The sequence below is a fragment of the Armigeres subalbatus genome, chromosome 2, assembly GCF_024139115.2.
Source record: "Armigeres subalbatus isolate Guangzhou_Male chromosome 2, GZ_Asu_2, whole genome shotgun sequence".
NCBI classification, from domain to species: domain Eukaryota; kingdom Metazoa; phylum Arthropoda; class Insecta; order Diptera; family Culicidae; genus Armigeres; species Armigeres subalbatus.
In genome coordinates this window covers 303,296,398-303,315,672 of record NC_085140.1, presented here as the reverse complement: position 1 = coordinate 303,315,672, position 19,275 = coordinate 303,296,398, and the positions used below count along the sequence as shown (strand labels likewise).

Sequence of the window (19,275 nt, the reverse complement as noted above, 5' to 3'; positions counted from 1 at the left end):
TATTATTCGATAAACTTATTTATGATACATTTATTTATCTGTATGTAACTCACTATAAGTTTTAGGAATCAAAGGCGACCTATCTTACCCCGGTAGTCCAGGTTAACAAAAATAACGCCGTTTTGTTCGATTGAAAATTATATTTAAAGTGAAAAAATATTGGGAGATTTGATGAATCCATGTTAAAAATTTAAAAATTTAATTAGAATGCTTTGGTTTTACGGAGTCGAGAGTTCGTCTTAGGGGACCCATACAAATACATTTCTTCTCCCAAGGGTACCGTAGGAACGTTAAAAAAACTTCGCTTTTGAGACCATTTGGGATGTAATATTCACTATCGAACCTTATGCATAGACTTGAAAAAACCTACAGATAGTACAGTAATACAAATAAATAAATATTTTTCATTTCTGAGGTAAAGTCGGAACAAACCAATTTTGGATAGTTCCTTTATGCATCATTGAACATATCGGCGATGATAAACTTGAGTAACATTTTATGCCGATGGATCATAGATTGGTCCGTAGAACAGTAATAGTCGTGTTGCGTCATGTCGGATCGCCAGTATAAAAGGTACAATCACGCGGAAGTTCACCGTTGGCATGGATCGGTCAAGCAGTGTGGCCGTAACGGCTGCCCCTTCGGTACCGGATTCATCTATCGAAAGGTCGACCTTATGAAGCACCGCTGACACGGTCGGACTTGTCTCAGGATGTGACGGATTTAGCAACGAAAAGTTGCTTCGTTCTCGATCGAACAGTGATTCCATGCCAAGCTTTTGGAGGGCTGCTTTGAGGTCAAAGGAGCTGGTGAGATGCATCTTTGGGAACAGAACGGAAGCCGTAGTCATTTTCATGTTCGAAATCAAGTCATCCAAAGTGGCAGCATCTAGCTTCTGCAATAACTGTTGTACTTTTGACCGGGAAGAATTATTCGGCAAAATGACGTACATGGTGAATGTGCGATTTTTATATGGGAATCCCATGATGCGTGCGTCTAATTGCATAGATCTAAAGTACGGAAAACATCCTTCGTGGGCCATGATCTCAGCTTCTATCGACTCCTCGTGTTCTCCGTTGGGGAAAAATTTACGCATTTTGGTTGCTCCTGCCAAAAATACATCTTCCCAGAATGCCTTGAAGTACAACGCGTTAGCCACGGTCATGGTAGTTTCAGGATTAAGCTCATCGGATATTATCTCCGGTATGCGACCGTTGGTGTTTTCTTTAACCCATTTGTTGATGTGATTTTTAGCTACATCTGGATGGTTGAAAAAATCAAGAGCTTCCACTGAACTGCGATAATATTGTTTGACGATCCGCTGAAGCCTTGTGTTGTTGAACAGCTTGTTTTGAACAAATATGGCATTGGCCAGTTTTATTTGGTTCTTCTTAATTGGGTCCTCCGGAACACTCTCAATAGGCTCGAAGCTACAAAAAGAAATATAATTATACGCTCTTGATATACGTTCTTAGAACTCACCCATCGTAATCATCGTCGTAGTAATAATCGCTGGGAATCTCACATTTACTTTCATTCTTCCAGACAGCGTTGATATCCAGCAGTTTGGTGTTATTCCGGTTATCGTCCAGCAATTCATTAATCAGCGCAGCAAAGGTTCTCGGTATTTTGGGATTATTTTCCGAGTATTTGCCATTAAGTCCAAATAGTCGCAACAGGTCCATTCGATTTTCCCCTCTGGCAGTTCTCATCAGAAGAAGCAGAGATGATGCGATACTGACAGGAGATATAATATCGGCTTTGCTGGTGTCGGTTTCCAGTTTCAGAGACAAATCTCGGGCCAGATTGTTGAAACCTTCGCTCAAGTCCTGAGCAATCTCTTTGGTAACGTATTTGGAGCTGCACGATGAGGTCTGACGGGTGAGCAGCAATGTGACTGCAGTTAGCACGAGCCATCGTACTTGAGTGCTTATCATCATGGTGGTAAACTGAGAAGATACTGAACAAATGAAAGGATTATTTGTCAAATTTATCAGCTAGTTATATGGGATTTGCGAGTGGCGGGTCTGCCTAGAATGTGATAAGGTTTGGCAGTGGGCCCTGAACTTTTATAAGAATCAGAATTGATCCGGAAGTAGTTTTTGCAACAACAAGCCCAGTCCCTGTGTGGGACTCCAAACAGATCTAATACGAAGGCACACTGCAATGCACTGGCGTGAAGGTCCAAAAGATTTTACAGGCCGCCTGTAAAACCCATCTACCAGTTCGGGCCCGAATGGTATTCCTTTAATTGTTCTCAAAAATGTTGTACTACTTTGTCTTTACCTTTGTCAATCCTATTCAATCTATTGTAACGCTCATTCAATTTATTGTCACGTTATTAGAAAAAAATCATACATTTTTCCTGTCAAGTAAGGTAATGAGCAAAACACAGTGCCGTAGCATGTGGTTGGCCAGGTTGGCCTCCACCAAGGGCGCCATGCCTTAGAGAGGGCGAGTGGGGGGTTGCCGAAATCCAGTATTATGACAAATTATTCTCAAATTCACTGATTCAAAGTGATTCAAATTTAAGCTCTTATCAGACGATTATCTCGGGGATTACATCTATGATCGATCGTATGACTGTCAATAACTGATACATGTACCAGAACGTCAGCCCAGGGGCATGTTCCCCTAATTTGGAAGATTCGTGCCTTCACTGCCTTTTTCATCATTTGCCTGAAGGAAAAGGAAGTAATAAAATAGAAAGGAACAGGAAATGCTAATAGAAAGGAGCATGGAGCAAGCTTCTGGGGATGGACCCCAAGATGAAGACTTCAATAAGCCAAAGGCTGGTCTTCATTAACCAAATTAATCAATTTCACCAAACTCTTGTCAGATCCACTCCAAAAATGTATGTACGTTGATCCGAATAGTTCCGTTGGTCATTATGGCCATCAATCAATCTACTTCGGAATTGTTTTCTCGTAAACATTCAGCAATTGCCTTTGACTATACTATACTTTTGGATCAACCATATTACGTAGAGAAACTCTTATCTAGGATCTAGGTGTATTATTAGACACTTAGTTGACGTTTAATGAACACGTTGCTTTCATAATCTCCAAAGCCTCCCGCACATTGGGTTTTATTTTTCGAATAGCAAGGAATTTTAATGATGTCCACTGTTCAAAGGCTCTATACTGCTTTATTGTAAGATCAACTTTAGAATGTACATCTGTATAGTTTGGGCACCTTACTATCAGAATAATATTTCCCGTATTGAATTAGTTCGGCGTAAATTCTTCCGGTTCGCTTTACGTCACCTCCCGTGGAGAAACCCTGTCAATTGGCCTAGTATTGAGGACCGCTGTAGGTCAATTGAGGTAGATTTACTAACCGTTCGCCGTGCTACTGCCCGTGCGTTATTTGTAGCAGTTCTTTTGCATTTGAACATTGACTGCCATCCTCTTCGATCTAGACTATTCCTTTTCCTCCGCGGTGCCCGAACGAATTACGGGCACAACGAACCATTTTTGAGTATTTTTACAGAATAATCAATCGCTTTCGAATTTCATTCGTAACACTCTTCGTAAAAGTTTTTCCCTCGCGAACTGAAGTGTCCAATTTGGAAGGCTTATCGCTTATCCCTGCTGACAATCTCTTGAAAATTTGTCAGGGAATGTTTCTAGAAAATTTCGTGGAGCTACTATTTCCCAAATTTGAATTAAGTTTTAAATATTGAACTATTGTACAACTGAAATTTTTGCTTCTCAGTACCTCTCTCTCTAATGATTTGAGGCATGAAGGAACCGAATTCTGAAATTTTCTAACGATCGTTTTGATATAATAAAAAGTATATATAACCGCATAAAATTTTGAAGGAAAGTCTTATTACTCCTTTTTGAAGTAATACAAATTCCATACAAAAATTACCATTTTGGGAGAGCAGACAACGACATACTTTCTCGTTGCGCACGTTAGGAAAGGAACGATGAGAGCGATCAATTTTGTATCTAGCTTGGCACTAGAAAGAGGTCTCCAGGAGTCTCCAGTAGCCTTGCGAGCAAAGGCGTATGATTGTCAATCCGGAGATGGCGAGTTCGATTCTCGGTCCGGTCTAGAATGTTTTCGGGTTGGAAAGTTTTTCGACTCCGGATATTCTTTCAGGAAATAATCCGGATATTCTTCCAGATATTCGTCCAAGAATTCCTCCGATATTCCTTCAGATATGCCTTCGGATATTCCATCAGGAATTACTCTTGAATTCCTCCAGGAAGTTCACTGGATATTTCTCCATGAATTCGTCCGGATATTCCTCTAGGAGTGCCTTCGGATGTTTCTACAATCCTCCAGGCATACATACCTCCGATTAATCCTCCAAATATTGCTTCGGATATTCTTCCAGGAATTCATCCGGATGTTCGTCCAAGAGCTCCTTTGGATATTTATCCAGAAGTTCCTCTGGATATTCCTCCAGAAATTCTTCCGACTATTCCTCCAGAAATTCTTTCGGCTATTCCTCCAGGAATTCTTCCGGATATTCCTCCAGTAATTCCTTCGAATTATCCGCCAGAATGTCTGGATATCCTCTCAGGAACGCCTCCGAATATTCGACCAGGAATAAAATCTTCCAGTTATGCCTCCAGGTATTTTTCCGGATATTCCTCCATATATTCCTTCGGATATGCCTTCAGGAATTCTTCCGGATATTCTTCCAGGAATTTCACTGGATATTCCTCCAAGAGTTCATCCGGAAATTCTTCCAGGCATAATCCGAATAATCCTCCAAGTATTCCTTTGGATAGTCCCAGGGAATCAATATTCGAGCAACACCCAAAAATGTACTCTTTGTCAACAACAGAGTTTGTTACTGACAAACACACCTCGCAACAAGCCTTTATCAGAACCCTAACACAATATGACAAGAATCATTTGCCTTGCATGCTTTGATATTTCCGAGAATATGATGCTTTTTTGTAATCAGAGATATATTATTGAAAGCAGAAACTACGATAACATAAAACCAAAATTTGCTGTTGAGATAATGCAAAATAACAGAATGAAAAGTTAGCAACGAAATTGTCGTCTTTTTTGTTGCTGAAAAAAAAGTCGGATCTTTGTCATTATTATCTCCGAAAAAACAAGACTTGTCGTTGGTTCTCTTTTGTCGCATGCATGCGCAACCAAGAAAAAAATATTCCTTGGAATTTTTCTACAAATAATCCTCAAGAAATGCTACCAGATATTTCTCCATGAAATTCTCCGAATATTTCTATAAATATTACTTCGGACATTCCTCCAGGAATTCTTCCGGATATTCCTCCAGGAGTGCCTTTGATTATTCCTTCAGATATTCCTTCGGATATTTCTCCATGAATTCTCTGGGATATTCTACCAGCCGAATATTCCTTCAGGAATACCTTGGAATATTGCTCTAAATATTCCTTCGGATATTCCTCCGGAAATACATCCGAATATTCGGTTTTCAGGATATTCATCGAGGAATTCTTCCAGATATTCCTCCAGGAATTCCACTGGATATTGGTTCAGGAATTCTAATAGAAATTTCTTTCGATATTCCTCCAATAATTCTTTGGATATTCCTCATTTGTCTTATTCGTCTTATTTGTCCTTTTTGTCTTCTTTGTTCAATTTGTCTTATTTGTCTGTGTTGTCTCGTTTGCCTTTTTTGTCTTATCTATCTTATTTGTCTAATTTGTGTATTTTGTCTAGTTTGTCTTATTTGTCTTATTTGTCTATTTGTCTTATTTTTCTTATTTTTCTTATTTAAGATCCAAGACAAATCAGTTTTTCCTAGCGGCAGCTTCTAGTGACTACGATGTTATTGTCCTTAAGGAAACGTGGCTTCGAGACGACGTCAGCAATACAGAATTATCGTCAAACTATGATATTTATCGTTGTGATTGTAACAGTGCCACTAGTCGATTCCAGAGATGTTGAGGCACACTGATTGCCGTTGGTGCGATTTGCTTGAAAAAGTTGTCGTAAGGCTCTCTTTTCCATCTCGAAACGTCTACATTTGTGGAATTTATTTAAGGCTCAACAGTGAGCCTGATAAATATATCGCCCATTCCGACTGCGTTCAACAAATCATGAGCATGGCAGCCGACACCGACTCCGTCATGATTGTCGGTGACTATAATCTACCCAGGTTACAATGGTCATACGATGAAGATACTGATTCTTACCTGCCAACTAAGGCATCCACCGAACAAGAGCTTGTATTCACTGAAAACATGATTGCCAGCGGACTGCATCAAATTTGTGACGTTCGTAATATCAACAGCAGAGTTCTTGACTTGGCTTTTGTGAGCAGCAGTAACGAAATCAAGCTGATCGAAGCCCCAGTTACGATCTTACCGTCTGACCGGCACCACAAACCGTTTATTCTACGTTATACAGCACTAAGTACATCGCGGATCCCGGAAACGATCGCAGAAGACCAGGATCTTGACTTCAAACACTGCAACTACGATGCTGTCACCGAGGAGTTACGCTTGATAAACTGGGAGGAACTTTTCCGTGACGCTGATACCAACACCGCCGTATCCTTATTCTACGATGTACTCTTCGGCATAATCGGTAGACACACTCCACTCCGAAGAAACTGTCCTCGTAATTCGTACAACTATCCATGGTGGAACGCCGAGCTTCGATACCGGCGTAACGTTCTTTGAAAAGCTCGCCGACGTTTTTTTCGACACCGTTCTGATGAAAACAAGACAGTTCTTAGAATGCTTGAAGCAGAAAATGACGATTGTTTTTCCTCCTCTTTCCGTGATTATATTTTTCGTGTTGAAGATGCGGTCAAATCAGATCCTTCTTGTTTTTGGCATAACAAACAAACAACATATCCCGCCGGATATGTCTTTCGGTGACGAAACTAGCATAGGCGAGTCCGACTCTGCCAAACTCTTCGCAAAATTCTTCAAGACTGTCTACAACACTGACCCTCCACGAACTCTTCCGGAATAATTTGCTTAACATGCTTCCATCCTACGACATCAACCTCCCATGCCCATCATTCACCGTAGCAGACGGTGTTAGATCACTGAGCTCTGTCGATGCTTGCCAAGGTGCTTGAGCTTTTAATCCACGATATGATGTACTCCGTTGCAAGATCTATAATTTCGCAATACCAACACGGTTTTGTAAAAAAACCGTTCGACCACAACTAACTTAATGGTGTATACTAGCACGCTCAACTCTTGCTTGGACAAACGTTGCCAGGTCGACAGTTTCTCCAAAGCTTTTGACAAAGTGCCTCACGACTTAACTATAAGAAAGCTCGAACGGTTAGGGTTTCCAGCATGGCTTCTCAACTGGTTGCGCTCCTATTTATTTGGAAGATCTGCCTACGTGAAACTCATGTCCACGGAGTCAAACCGCTTCGCCACACCTTCCGATGTTCCACAAGGAAGTCCCCTTGGGCCTCTGATTTTCATACTGTTTGTCAACGACCTGAATTACCATCTGTGCTGTCATCACCTAATGTACGTCGATGACTTGAAAATCAACCGTGTCGTCATTACACTGATTGACTGTCCTGCTCTACAGCAAGATATCGATGCCATAGCTAATTGGTGTATTTCGAACGGGATGGAAATGAACACAATGAAGTGCAAGGTTATAAGCTTTACCAGAAGTAGAAGGCAGCTGAGTTTTGAATACGCTGTAAACGATGCAACATTGGAACGAGTATCATCCATCAAAGACCTTGGCGTAATAATGGACAGCAAGCTAAACTTCAACGAGCATATTACCACGACAGACGCAAAGGCTTTCGCTGTACTCGGCTTCATTCGTCGCAACGCATCCGAGTTACTTGACGTGTACGCGCTGAAGTACTGTACTGTTCGCTTGTTCGAAGTATTCTAGAATATGGTGTGCAAGTCTGGGCTCCTTACCAGGAAACGCACATCACTAGAATTGAAAGAGTTCAACGTTGCTTCCTCCGTTTCGCTTTACGACGACTACCGTGGAACAATCCAATAAGGTTGCCCCCGTACGAAAACCGGCTCCAGCTAATACGATTGGAGTCTCTACGAAAACGACGCATATTTCTGCAAACAATGTTCGCCTTTGACATAATTAGCAACCGAATAGACTGTCCCGATCTTCTACAACACGTGAATGTCTTTGTTCCTGCTTGCAACTCACACCCGCGTTTGCTGTTTTGGGCTGCACGCCATCGCACAACTTTCGGACAAAACAACTCGCTTGAGAGATGTTTTGCGCTTCTAAACGGTATTGAAGGCTTTGATTTCAATGTGAGTAGAATTTATTTTAAATGTTTGTTAGGGAAGATCCATTAATTACGTAACGCAAAAATTGCCCATTTTCTACCACCCTCCCCTCTATGTCACTCTTATTGTATGAAGCATCTGAAAATTTTGTATGGATCGTCACACTTCGCTCAACCCCCCCTCCCCCTCTAAGCGTTACGTACTTTGTGGACGTTTCCTTATTAGGAGAACCAGATATGTAAGTTTTAATCAGTCTGTACAGTCATAGCTGAAGGCAAAGTGAAATAAAGAAATATTTGTCTTGTTTGTCTAATTTGTCTTATTTGCCCCATTTGGCTCCTTGGTCTTATTTGTCTTATTTGTCTTATTTTTCTTATTTGTCTTATTTGTCTTATTTGTCTTATTTTTCTTATTTGTCTTATTTGTTTAATTTTTCTTATTTGTCTTATTTGTCTTATTTGTCTCATTTGTCTTCTTTGTCTTATTTGTCCTATTTGTCTTTTTAGTCTTATTTGTCTTATTTGTCGTATTTTCTTATTTGTCTTTTGTATTTCACATCCTTGCTTCAGCAGCACCATGATCATCACTAGAATCCTGCTTATTTGTGGTAGAATAAATCTTTTCTGATATTTTCCAATGTTGTTCCATAGAAAACCGCCCATGTATTACAAAATCAGCTGGAGTTTGTTTATTTTCTGATCTCCTCAATCCGTGATTGGTCGGCGCTGCTGTTTTTCGCTCGTCGATCCGCTGCACGAGTGAATAATTTCTTCCCCATTGTTGCCAGTCCCTTTTGCTCTCCGTTTAGGGGAGAACAGTGCATAATCACCCGGAGGCGCTTATTTTAAAAAGTCAAAAGTAACGTCGTCCAGCTGCGGGCCCGGACCTGGTTGCCATCTACAATCAATCAATTACGGGATCGGGCACGCCACGTATTGCTCCTTGAATCTGGATACCGGACTGGTACCAGTGAAAGCCTTTTCCACGGTAAACCATCGCCACACACTGGATTTCGGTCCAAGTCGGACTTGCTAGAGACTCCAGAAGGGCTCGATGAACGCTAGCCCCTCGATCGTAGACTCAGCTACGCCCTCTGTACCGGTTTGGAACCGGTTACTGGATGGCAACCACCCGTCTAAAGCACTCACTGCTCTGCCTCGCCACCAAGCAACCATCATACCACGCCGTCGGCCTATAACTACTCGCCATCAGGGGCCATAATCAAGACCTCACCGGCAACAGCAGATACCATAATAGTCTTTATAAACCGTTTTACTATTTCGCTCGCTCTTCCGTACCCTAAAGGGGACAATCAAGCCTTGATCATTATTGAATGCTATTGAACAAATTTGTTCTGGTTTTCTCTCCTCGTTCAGAACTTTTAGCTTTTTTTTTACATAATCTTTATTTGAGAGGTTTTCAGCCCTTGGCTGGCTCACCTCTAAAAACTGATAGCTGTCGATTCGAATCCAGCTCCTGCTAAAGGTGAGTTACTTATGAAGTTTGTGTAATGGTGTTAGTAGCGTAATCGACCCCTTGCTCAGTATAGTTTCCCCATCCCGATTGAACAGCTACGAGCTACAAACTATCTGGGGAGATTGACATCCCTGAGAGAAGGTTTGATAAGGGCGGGTACCTCGCGGGAGGGGTTTTCGTAAAAAGGGTACGAAAACAGTGATTTTTTATGCTTATTATGCTTACATCTGGATTTTCTGAACTGCACATTTTCAAAAAGGTTATGCAGGAAGGCGTGTGCTTTGATATGAGGCATTGATTAGTTTAGAATTTGGTTGATTAGTTAGGAATTTGTAAATATGATGTCTTTAGCAACGATCGTCTAATGGGAGTGGACTGCCCTGTGATGGGAGAGTAATTAGGAATTTTACAAATAGGTGAGGCTAGTGTGCTTGCAATATCCTAATATGTGTGAAATATGGCTGTAGCTTGATCTTTTGTAGATCCTTTGATACCTACACTCAAGTTGTATTCGGCAAAGTTGTTCAGGATGTCCAGGACTACAAAGCGGTGCTCAGTATAATGAGTACTTCTTTCAGAAGGCGGCGCTAGTGAGCAGTTATATTTGAGTGTATTGTTCCATGTAAGATCTGGTGTATTTGAGGCGTAGTATTTTTGGCAAACATGAATGTTGCGGTAGGGTATTCCAAAGGTTTTATTTTCATTCGACTTGCACTAGTAATGCAAATATTAGAATGCGTTCACAGTATACCTTCTCGGCCATCCAAGAATTCCCTGGAGTTAAGGCTTTTGGGTCTACACGCGTAGAAAAGGTCAGCCAGTCCGTTTCAAATATGGTACATGCTCTTAGTGATACCAAGATTTGAATGGGTCCACAATATATGTTCTTGGTCATCCAAGAATTCCCTGGAGTTAAGGCCTGTGAATCTATAAGCGTAACCAGAGATCTGCACGCCTATTTCAAATGTTGTAGATACTCTCAGTGATACCAAGATTTCAATGCGTTTACAGTATATGTTCTCGGCCATCCAAGAAATCTCAGGATTTAAGACCTTTGAGTCTACACGCGTAACTTAAGGTCAGCCATTCTGTTTCAAATATGGTACATGCTCTTAGTGATACCAAGATTAATATGCGTCCACAATATATGTTCTTGGCCATCCAAGAATTCCCTGGAGTTGTGGCTTTTGGGTCTACACGCGTAACCAAAGGTCAGCCATTTTGTTTTAAATATGGGACATGCTCTTAGTAATACCAAGATTAAAATGCGTCCACAATATATGTTCTTGGCCATTGAAGATTTCCCTGGAGTTAAGGCCTTTGGGTCTACACACGTAACCAAAGGTCAGCCAGTCCGTTTCAAATATGGTGATGAAATGAATAAAACGCGTTAGTACCTAGGTAAAAAGGCGTTTACAATATATGTCCTGGACCATCTAAGAAACCCCCTAAAGTTAAGACATTTGGGTCTACACACGCAACCGAAGATCAGTCAGCCTGTTTCATATTTGGTACATATTCTTAGTTTTACTGGACGAATTTCGCGCCAACCCTTCTATGGGGCTGGCAGCACCATCTCAGAATCGAATGAAACTTGGTGGACATAAAGATATGGTATTTCTAAACCACTCTGCATACTTAGTTTTTCAAAAATTGTCAAGAGTAACATTTGATGAGGGCCTTTTTTTGCATCATTTTTTTTAAATCGATGTTAGAGATGACAAGACTTACAAAAAAGTGTTGTATGGCGGACTGTCGTGAAATTCCCAGAAGTTTTTTGGAAAAATATCCAAAAAATAAAATACCGATTTCTACACTGAAAAAAATTAGTTTTAAAAATTAAAATCGATATTACAAAAAAACCTCATCTCAGAAATCCATGAAATTTTTTCTGCAGATAGGTATTTTAATTATCTAACTTTTCTGGAAATAATGTTCCTGTGACATATTTAAGGAAAAAAAAGTTTTTCTACCAAAAACTTTTTTCATGTCCATATTGAGTGAAAATTTATCAGCGTGTTTTATGCCTACTGCGCCAATTATAGGTTCAGCAGCCTATCATCAACCAACGACACATTTTGGACGTATAAAAATTTGTTTGGGAAGCAATTTAGCATAATCTAACATAATTGTGGACCAACATTTGAAAAGGGTTTATGTTTAAAATTGACTTTTTGTATCGAAGTAACTTAAAAACAATTACAAAAAAAATAATTACTTTGAAAACGGGCAATGTTGCCGAAACGAAACTGAAGTGATATTTAATTGTAATAGTGGAAAAGAAGATGTTGTTTTTCAGCAAAGGCTAACCACTGAACGGTGTAATTTAGAAACCGTTATAAAGCCTGTAGATGATTTTGTATCGTATTTTATTCAAAAAATTGATAAACTTATAACTTATGACATTATTTGCAAACAGCAATACACTTGTACTGTTAGATCACTCTGAAAATTATTCATTCATTATCCACAATGCTGCTCAAGGTAGGAATAATTCCCAGGCAACAATACATCCATTCGAAGTTTACTTTAAAAGAAACGGTTAATTAGAAAACGTTAGCTTTATTAATCAGAAGTAATGACCCATGACACAAAAGCTTTTTGAAACAGTCGATCGATTTTACAAAAATTACTTTTGTGTCTGGGTGAGCTGCAGCACATTATAAAAATAAAAGGAACTTTGCAAGTCTGTATAATTTAAATTCAAAACATGGCTTAGAAGCAGAATGGCACTTTTTTACAACATCGCACGGAAAAGGCCCTTGCGAAGCTATTGGTGGCACTCTCAAACGAATGGCAAAACGAGCAACTCTTGCCAAAGATTATGGAAATACTATCAAGACTCCTCGGGAGTTGTACGAATGGGCGAATGGACACGTTTTCAATCAAACAAAATATCACTATATTACATTTCTGTTATATCACGAATGAGAAATACCGCCATCGGGGTGGCAATGGGTCTGGGGGTGAGAATGGGTCATCGCTCTCACCGCGAGCATGGAGGGCGTAGAGCAAGATCGTTCTAAAAGGTCTCTTATATTTTTGTCTTCTTGCCCTCAGATACATCCATTCTACAAGCATTCTAAGTAGTTGAAACAGTGACCCATTCTCGCCCCCATTTGACCCATTGTCACCCCCGACGACGGTACTCAACAAGAGTTTGATGAACTTTTCAAAAAAGCAAAAACTATAATTGGCACACAAAAGCTTCATTCTTTTATACCAATTGCTCATAATAAAATCCTGGCTAAAAAATACTCCAACTCAGATGAAGACCCAAAAGTCTTTGAATTGTTCGACTAAGTTTATAAATTAATGAGTATTCAAGTAGAAATAAGATTTAAATGTAGTAACGAATAAAATTGAAGAAAAATTTTTAAAAAAATGCGAAAAATTTATTATTATTTAAATGTGCGTTTACCGGAAATCCCCCTAATGAAATTACCTACCGAGCTTCATCGTTTGGAATCAAAATGTTTATCTGATAAAAAAAAAACGACCTCCAATTTTTTTTTACCAGACCAATTTTAATCTTTACATTCATTAATTTATTTTCTCGGTGAACGAAACGCTCTTTTATGTTTCAGACTTCATAGTTCAGACAAATTTACAATAGTCCAAAAACATCACAATTTTGTAAATCTGGTCATTTGTGTGTAACATTGATATAAGCAATCTAGGAAAATATACGCCCTTTTCAAATATTGGTCCACATTAATGTTAAATTATGCTAAATTGCTTCCTAAACAAATTTTTATACGTCCAAAATGTGTCGTTGGTTGATGATAGGCTGCTGAACCTATAATTGGCGCAGTAGGCATAAAACACGCTGATAAATTTTCACTCAATATGGACATGAAAAAAGTTTTTGTTAAAAAAACTTTTTTTCCTTAAATATGTCACAGGAACATTATTCCCAAAAAAGTTAGATAATTAAAATACCTATCTGCAGAAAAAATTTCATCGATTTCTGAGATGAGGTTTTTTTGTAATATCGATTTTAATTTTTAAAACTATTTTTTTTCAGTGTAGAAATCGGTATTTTATTTTTTGGATATTTTTCCAAAAACTTCTGGGAATTTCACGACAGTCCGCCATACAACACTTTTTTGTAGGTCTTGTCATTTTAGAGTTACATCGATTTATAAAAAATCCATGAAAAAAAATTAGGCCCTCAACAAATGTTACTCTTGACAATTTTTGAAAAACTAAGTATGCAGAGTGGCTTAGAAATACCATATCTTTATGCCCACCAAGTTTCATTCGATTCTGAGATGGTGCTGCCAACCGCTGGTCGAGTTGGCGCGAAATTCGTCAATGGTTAGAATGTGTTCACTTTATATATTCTTGGAATTCCTGCTATAATATTATAATAATATTAGCCATATTATATTACAATAAAAAATTTACAAACATACAAATATAAACAGTTTACAATACATTCAACAAATTAAAATGATTGAAGATCTCTCTGTGCCCCGAGAGAAACGTCCAATGTGTTGCCCATTGCGAGATGTGATGAGGTTTCATTATAAGAGCATTACAAGGCGCCAGTTATGAATTTCGATAGTCCAGTTCGCTGAGTGTAGCTCTATTTGGTGTATAAGATTCAGATCCTATTTGGGCACCTGAAATTATTTGTGCCATGTGGCACCAACAATATAGAGTCTGTGTCTGGGAATCTCTCTTATCTATAATTTTTATTGCCTATCTTCAGGTCTAAACACAGAACATTTAGAAATGGTACGTACACAATTCCGTTCAACATTTATCACTTAGGAGGAGTAAAATAAAATAAACCGTAACATTCCTTGGAGGTAAGGCCCTCTAGATGCTCTTAGTGATATCAAGATTATAATGCGTTCACAGAATATGTTCGTGGCCATTCAAGGAATTTCTTAACCCTTTCCAGGACGGATGTGTCATATATGCCCAGCGTTTAAGATTAACTGTGCAAAATCATAAAAGAGAGATAGGTCCCCACTTTCTTCAGCAAAACTGTTCACCAGAATGTTCACTTTGCAGGAAAAAATATCGGGTGTCAAGTTTGACTATACCCTGAAGAGCTAAATATCCGAAAGTTTGGGAAGATTTCGCTTTTGAGAGCATACAAATTAATCTGACATTTTTTAATTTATAAAAACATTGTTTGATAGCTCTGAATACTCAAAAGAGTTGAGCCATCCTGAACGTTCAAGGTACTCCAAAACGTTCTCAAGTGCAGCCCCGGTACCTACCGGATCAATCAAGGCTTTGGCAAGGCTTTCTTCATCGTCGGTGTACATCCAATTCGGTTCAATAAGCATATACGCATCATGCAAACCCCATTTCTCTTGAATACGTGATGCTCAAGGTACTCCAAAACGTTCTGGAGCTCAGCTAACGGTATCTACCGGATTTATCAAGGCTTTTGCAATGTCCTCATCGTCGGTATTTACCCAATTCGGAATAATAAGCATATGATCCCAATTTCCAAAATACCAAAAATTACGAAAATCGGTTGGAAAATTAAAAAAATGGCAGCCTTACAAAATCATATTGACCCTAGAGCACAGACAAAAGGTTAACATAACCTTAAGCATATTTTTTTCATTATTTTGAAAAACTAATACGATTTTTCTACCATTGAAGAACATTACTATTAAACCATTTGTTTGAGTAACATTTTTGGCCAAATGAATTTTTTATATATTTTGAATCCTCGTCCAAAAATACGTATTCTGGTAAAAACACGAAAAAACATTGTATTAAAGGGATATATGCAGTTTCTCAAACAAACTATTCTGTGTTTGGCATACACAACTGTTAACGTTAATGGTATTTATTTCAAATTTAGTTTTGTAATTGAAGCATTACTGTTTTATGAGTTTGCCTTCTATATTAATCATTCTATCTATTGGTCTTTCCAATAATATAAGTTTCCGTATTCTGATTTATATTGCAATGCTCACAATCAATTAGTGGTAATTCCCAGGGTTTTTTTATGACTGACTTGCATTTCTAATGATTCCATCTGGATATGCCACTACTTGCACTTTATAGAGATTCCAGACAATAACAAACATTCTGCATACTGATGCAGCTCGGCAGTTGTGTTATTGCTCTTCTACCGGTTTATTGACACACGTCACTATCAGCTAGTAGGAAATGCTTTCAAAGTCATCACTTTACACTATCACAACATGAGCATTCTTGGGCTCGAGCGATCAAACCAGTTCGTTCCGTCAGCTAAATACCGCATTTCTATCGCGTGGCCCTGAATAGTTGTTCCCGTATTACGGTCATTCAGATCTTTTACCTGAAAGCACTGCCCAAAATCACAACACTATTCCATTCACCTCTGTTCCGCTTTGTGGTTTTCATTTAAATTACCTTCGAATAACAATATAAATCGCTTTCGGCTAATGGTGTGGCATCGCTTTCGACCGCTTCCAGGTTTTTGTGGAAAACTAACACCGAATCCGAAGCACGCTTGCGTTGTTCCGTTTCCAGCTGATTGTTTTGGTTAACTGAAGAACATTTCCACAGCGAACACGTTCTGAACCTAGGCGCATAGTGCATGTGACTCTCGTGAGAGAACAACGTGCTTTTTGGGGGGAGATGGTATGGGATGCATTATGCATTTATGTATTGAAGTAAACGAGGTGTGTTGCGGATGAGACAGACAATTACCTTCAAAGTAAACATGACTCAGTTTCAGAACATGTCTTCCTGGTTCCTACGCTACAGTTCCTTTTGATTTCCACTAGGGTTTATTTGCAAACAACCATTAAATGCATAAATAGTTCCATAATCAGATATTTAAGTAATCTTTTAAAAATGTTGTTGCTAATTACTAAAAATTGTAAATTAAGAACACAGTTTCGTTTTGGTGTGATATCCATATACCTCTCAACGAGCTACATGCATGCCTTCTAGAACGGGTTTCCTCTATAGAGGTGCTAGTTGAAGGTGGGTGTGAGTTGTTTAAGTCATTCTCCCACTTTGACGATAATGTTGATTTTCTCAACCAATCGAAGCCCAACTATGCCCCATTGTCTAAGTTCGCGGTGTGCTGATTAATAGAAAGAAAGGCTTGATTAAAACTATTCTCACACCGATGAGAGCGTTTCGATTTGTAGCTGATTGTATGCAATTACCTACACAACCCCTATATGTCGTGTCATTCGTAGTCTTCATCTATTCAATGTGACGTCATTATTTTGAAGCCGCATAATATATAAAATGCAATACATCAATCACATCTATAAAGAATAAATATTCATCATTTTTAAAATCCTTTGACATTTTTCCTTTAACAAAGTACACTGACCCCACATATATGGGTCACTTTGTAACAATAACAAGTCACTCCATTTTGCATGATGAACAAATGGAAGTGATCCATATTAGTGTGTGACCCATGATTGTGGGGTCAGTGTAGTATAATATTGAACATTGCAGAATGACTAAATCGCTTAAAGTTTGCCATTCATTGTGTTTGAAACTCTACTTTCGAAATAAGTCATAGACATTTGATTTTGCTTCAGTCGAAAAGAGTAATATAGCCACATGTACACATATTAATATTGTGAAGCTTTTATCATAAATGTTACAAACTACTGCATTCGACTAGTGATTAGTGATAATTGGATCTAATCCTTGGTCGATCATTTAAGTCAACTGTTAACTGTTGACAATTTTTAGGCTCAACTAAATAACATAACTTAACACCATGAAAAAACTTCGTTTTTGAAGAAAAAAATCAATTAGTGTTACATATAAAGTAAATAGAGCATGGTTTGAAATTTTCGTGGTCATTCCGTGCCGATAGTTCGAACGAGCCAGACGTGTGTGCTGTGTCTCATCGCGGATTGTGTTCGGTAGTGAAAGGCTATTGTGTGGTGCGCTCCTACCTACGGATCCAAGGCGATCACTGTCGGCGAGTGAAGTAGCTGCTTCTGGCGACGCCAGTGAAGCAGGCTATTGTTACCGCTGCTACCTACAGCAGCAGGGGCAGATAAGTGGCAAAACTTTTTATTGTTCTCCCTTCTGGTTGATACAGAGTGGGACTGCTTAGAATTAACCGAATTATTTTTTTTTAAGTTTTTTTTCTAATTTGCTATTAGTTTTAAGTTAGTATAAGCAAAATTATCCTTCCACCTTGCGGGGTGAGAATGGAGGCGGAGACTGGAGAAGGCAATGTGCCTGCTAAAGATGGAGGGCGCACTCGATTGTACCATGCGGCTTCGCCTGGGCCTTGGGTTGTTTACTTTCGGCAGAAAGTAAAAGCCCTAGATTTTCTCGGCATTAAACGAGATTTGACGCGTCGTTTTCCGAAGCTTGATTTTAGCCAGATCAACAGGAACAAACTACGCATCACCGCACCTACATACCAGGTGGCAAATGAAATTGCTGGCGACAGGGCGTACAATGTTGAATATATGGTTTATGTCCCTCGCGGGAGGTCGAAATTGAAGGTGTGGTCAACGCAGCGAGCCTGACTTGCAAGGATGTACTTGCGGAAAAGGCCGTCTAAAGAATGCAATGGAGTCTACCGTGGATATTCTGGACTGCAAGGAATTGCATTCAGCAGCCACGGTAGATGGAAAGAAGATATATTCCAAATCAGGTTCGCTTCGGGTGACGTTCGCCGGTTCGATGCTCCCAAAATATGTTGATATTGAAAACATGCTATTTCCGGTGCGTCTTTTTTGTGCCAAGGGTATTTAATTGTACAAATTGCAAACAACTTGGTCACACTGCCGAGTTTTGTGACAACAAACCACGTTGTGGCAAATGTTCTGAAAGGCATCGGGAGGAGTCCTGCCTGCAACACGCAACAAAATGTGCTTATTGTGGTTTGAATCCTCCCCATGGTTTGCAGGAATGCCCGGTGTTCAAAAAGCGCACCCAAAAAGTGAAGCGCTCGTTGGTACAGCGCTCCAAGCAGTCGTATGCGGAAATGGTTAAGTCGCAAGACACATCCGCCACAGCCACTGCATCGACTGCTATTTCAGCCACCGTTCGTGTAAGTGATTATTATGATTCCATATCCATTGATGAATTGGACTCTGACGCAGCCGATATGGATGATCCTGCGGAGGTACACGTGCCCGAAAAGAGGAAGCAATTTTCTTCCCCGGGATCGCGCCGCAAGAGAACAAAATCATCCATAAAGCTTGGCAAAATCTGAAGGTAATGGGGTTTATTTAAAATTCCGAAGCAACCTGTCCCTACTGCTTCTTTTGATCCTAGTTGCAGTAAGGCATTCCGCCATTGCCAAAATCCGATGTTTCGAAGAAACATCCGGCTAGAGAATCAACGAAAGAAAAAAAGTAATTCGCACTTCTAGTAAAAGTATTCCGTCCAAGCGAGGATTGATCTCCTTTAAGGACCTTGTGGACCGTTTTTGAATTTATTCAATATTCCGAATTCATTGAGGCCTATCATTGACCTTTTTATACCAACAGTGGAAAGTTATCTGAAGCAATTGACTGTTTCATGGCCCCTTCTTGCAGGAATTGTATCTTTCGATGGATAATACGGCCAATACCCAAGATACAATCACTGTGCTGCAGTGGAACTGTCATAGTCTGAAAAATAAATT

The 19,275-nt window shown here is 39.4% G+C and overlaps 1 protein-coding gene across 1 annotated transcript; it reads right to left on the bottom strand.

The window, feature by feature from the left end:
• Positions 1-305: 305 nt before the first annotated feature.
• On the bottom strand, positions 306-16,217 carry LOC134216653 (serine protease inhibitor 28Dc-like). Its single transcript, XM_062695502.1, has 3 exons — positions 16,059-16,217; positions 1,483-1,960; positions 306-1,430 (listed from the first exon to the last, which is right to left on the bottom strand). Exons 2-3 carry the CDS (start codon positions 1,938-1,940, stop codon positions 497-499), a joined length of 1,392 nt encoding a protein of 463 aa, XP_062551486.1. The 5' UTR covers positions 1,941-1,960; positions 16,059-16,217; the 3' UTR covers positions 306-496.
• Positions 16,218-19,275: the final 3,058 nt, after the last annotated feature.

Bases quoted from the DNA above. Each gene is read 5' to 3' on its own strand.
- LOC134216653 (XM_062695502.1), bottom strand. From the start codon at position 1,940: ATGATGATAAGCACTCAAGTACGATGGCTCGTGCTAACTGCAGTCACA. The intron at 1,431-1,482 runs GTGAGTTCTAAG...TTCTTTTTGTAG, and splicing joins TACGACGATGATTACGATGG to CTTCGAGCCTATTGAGAGTG.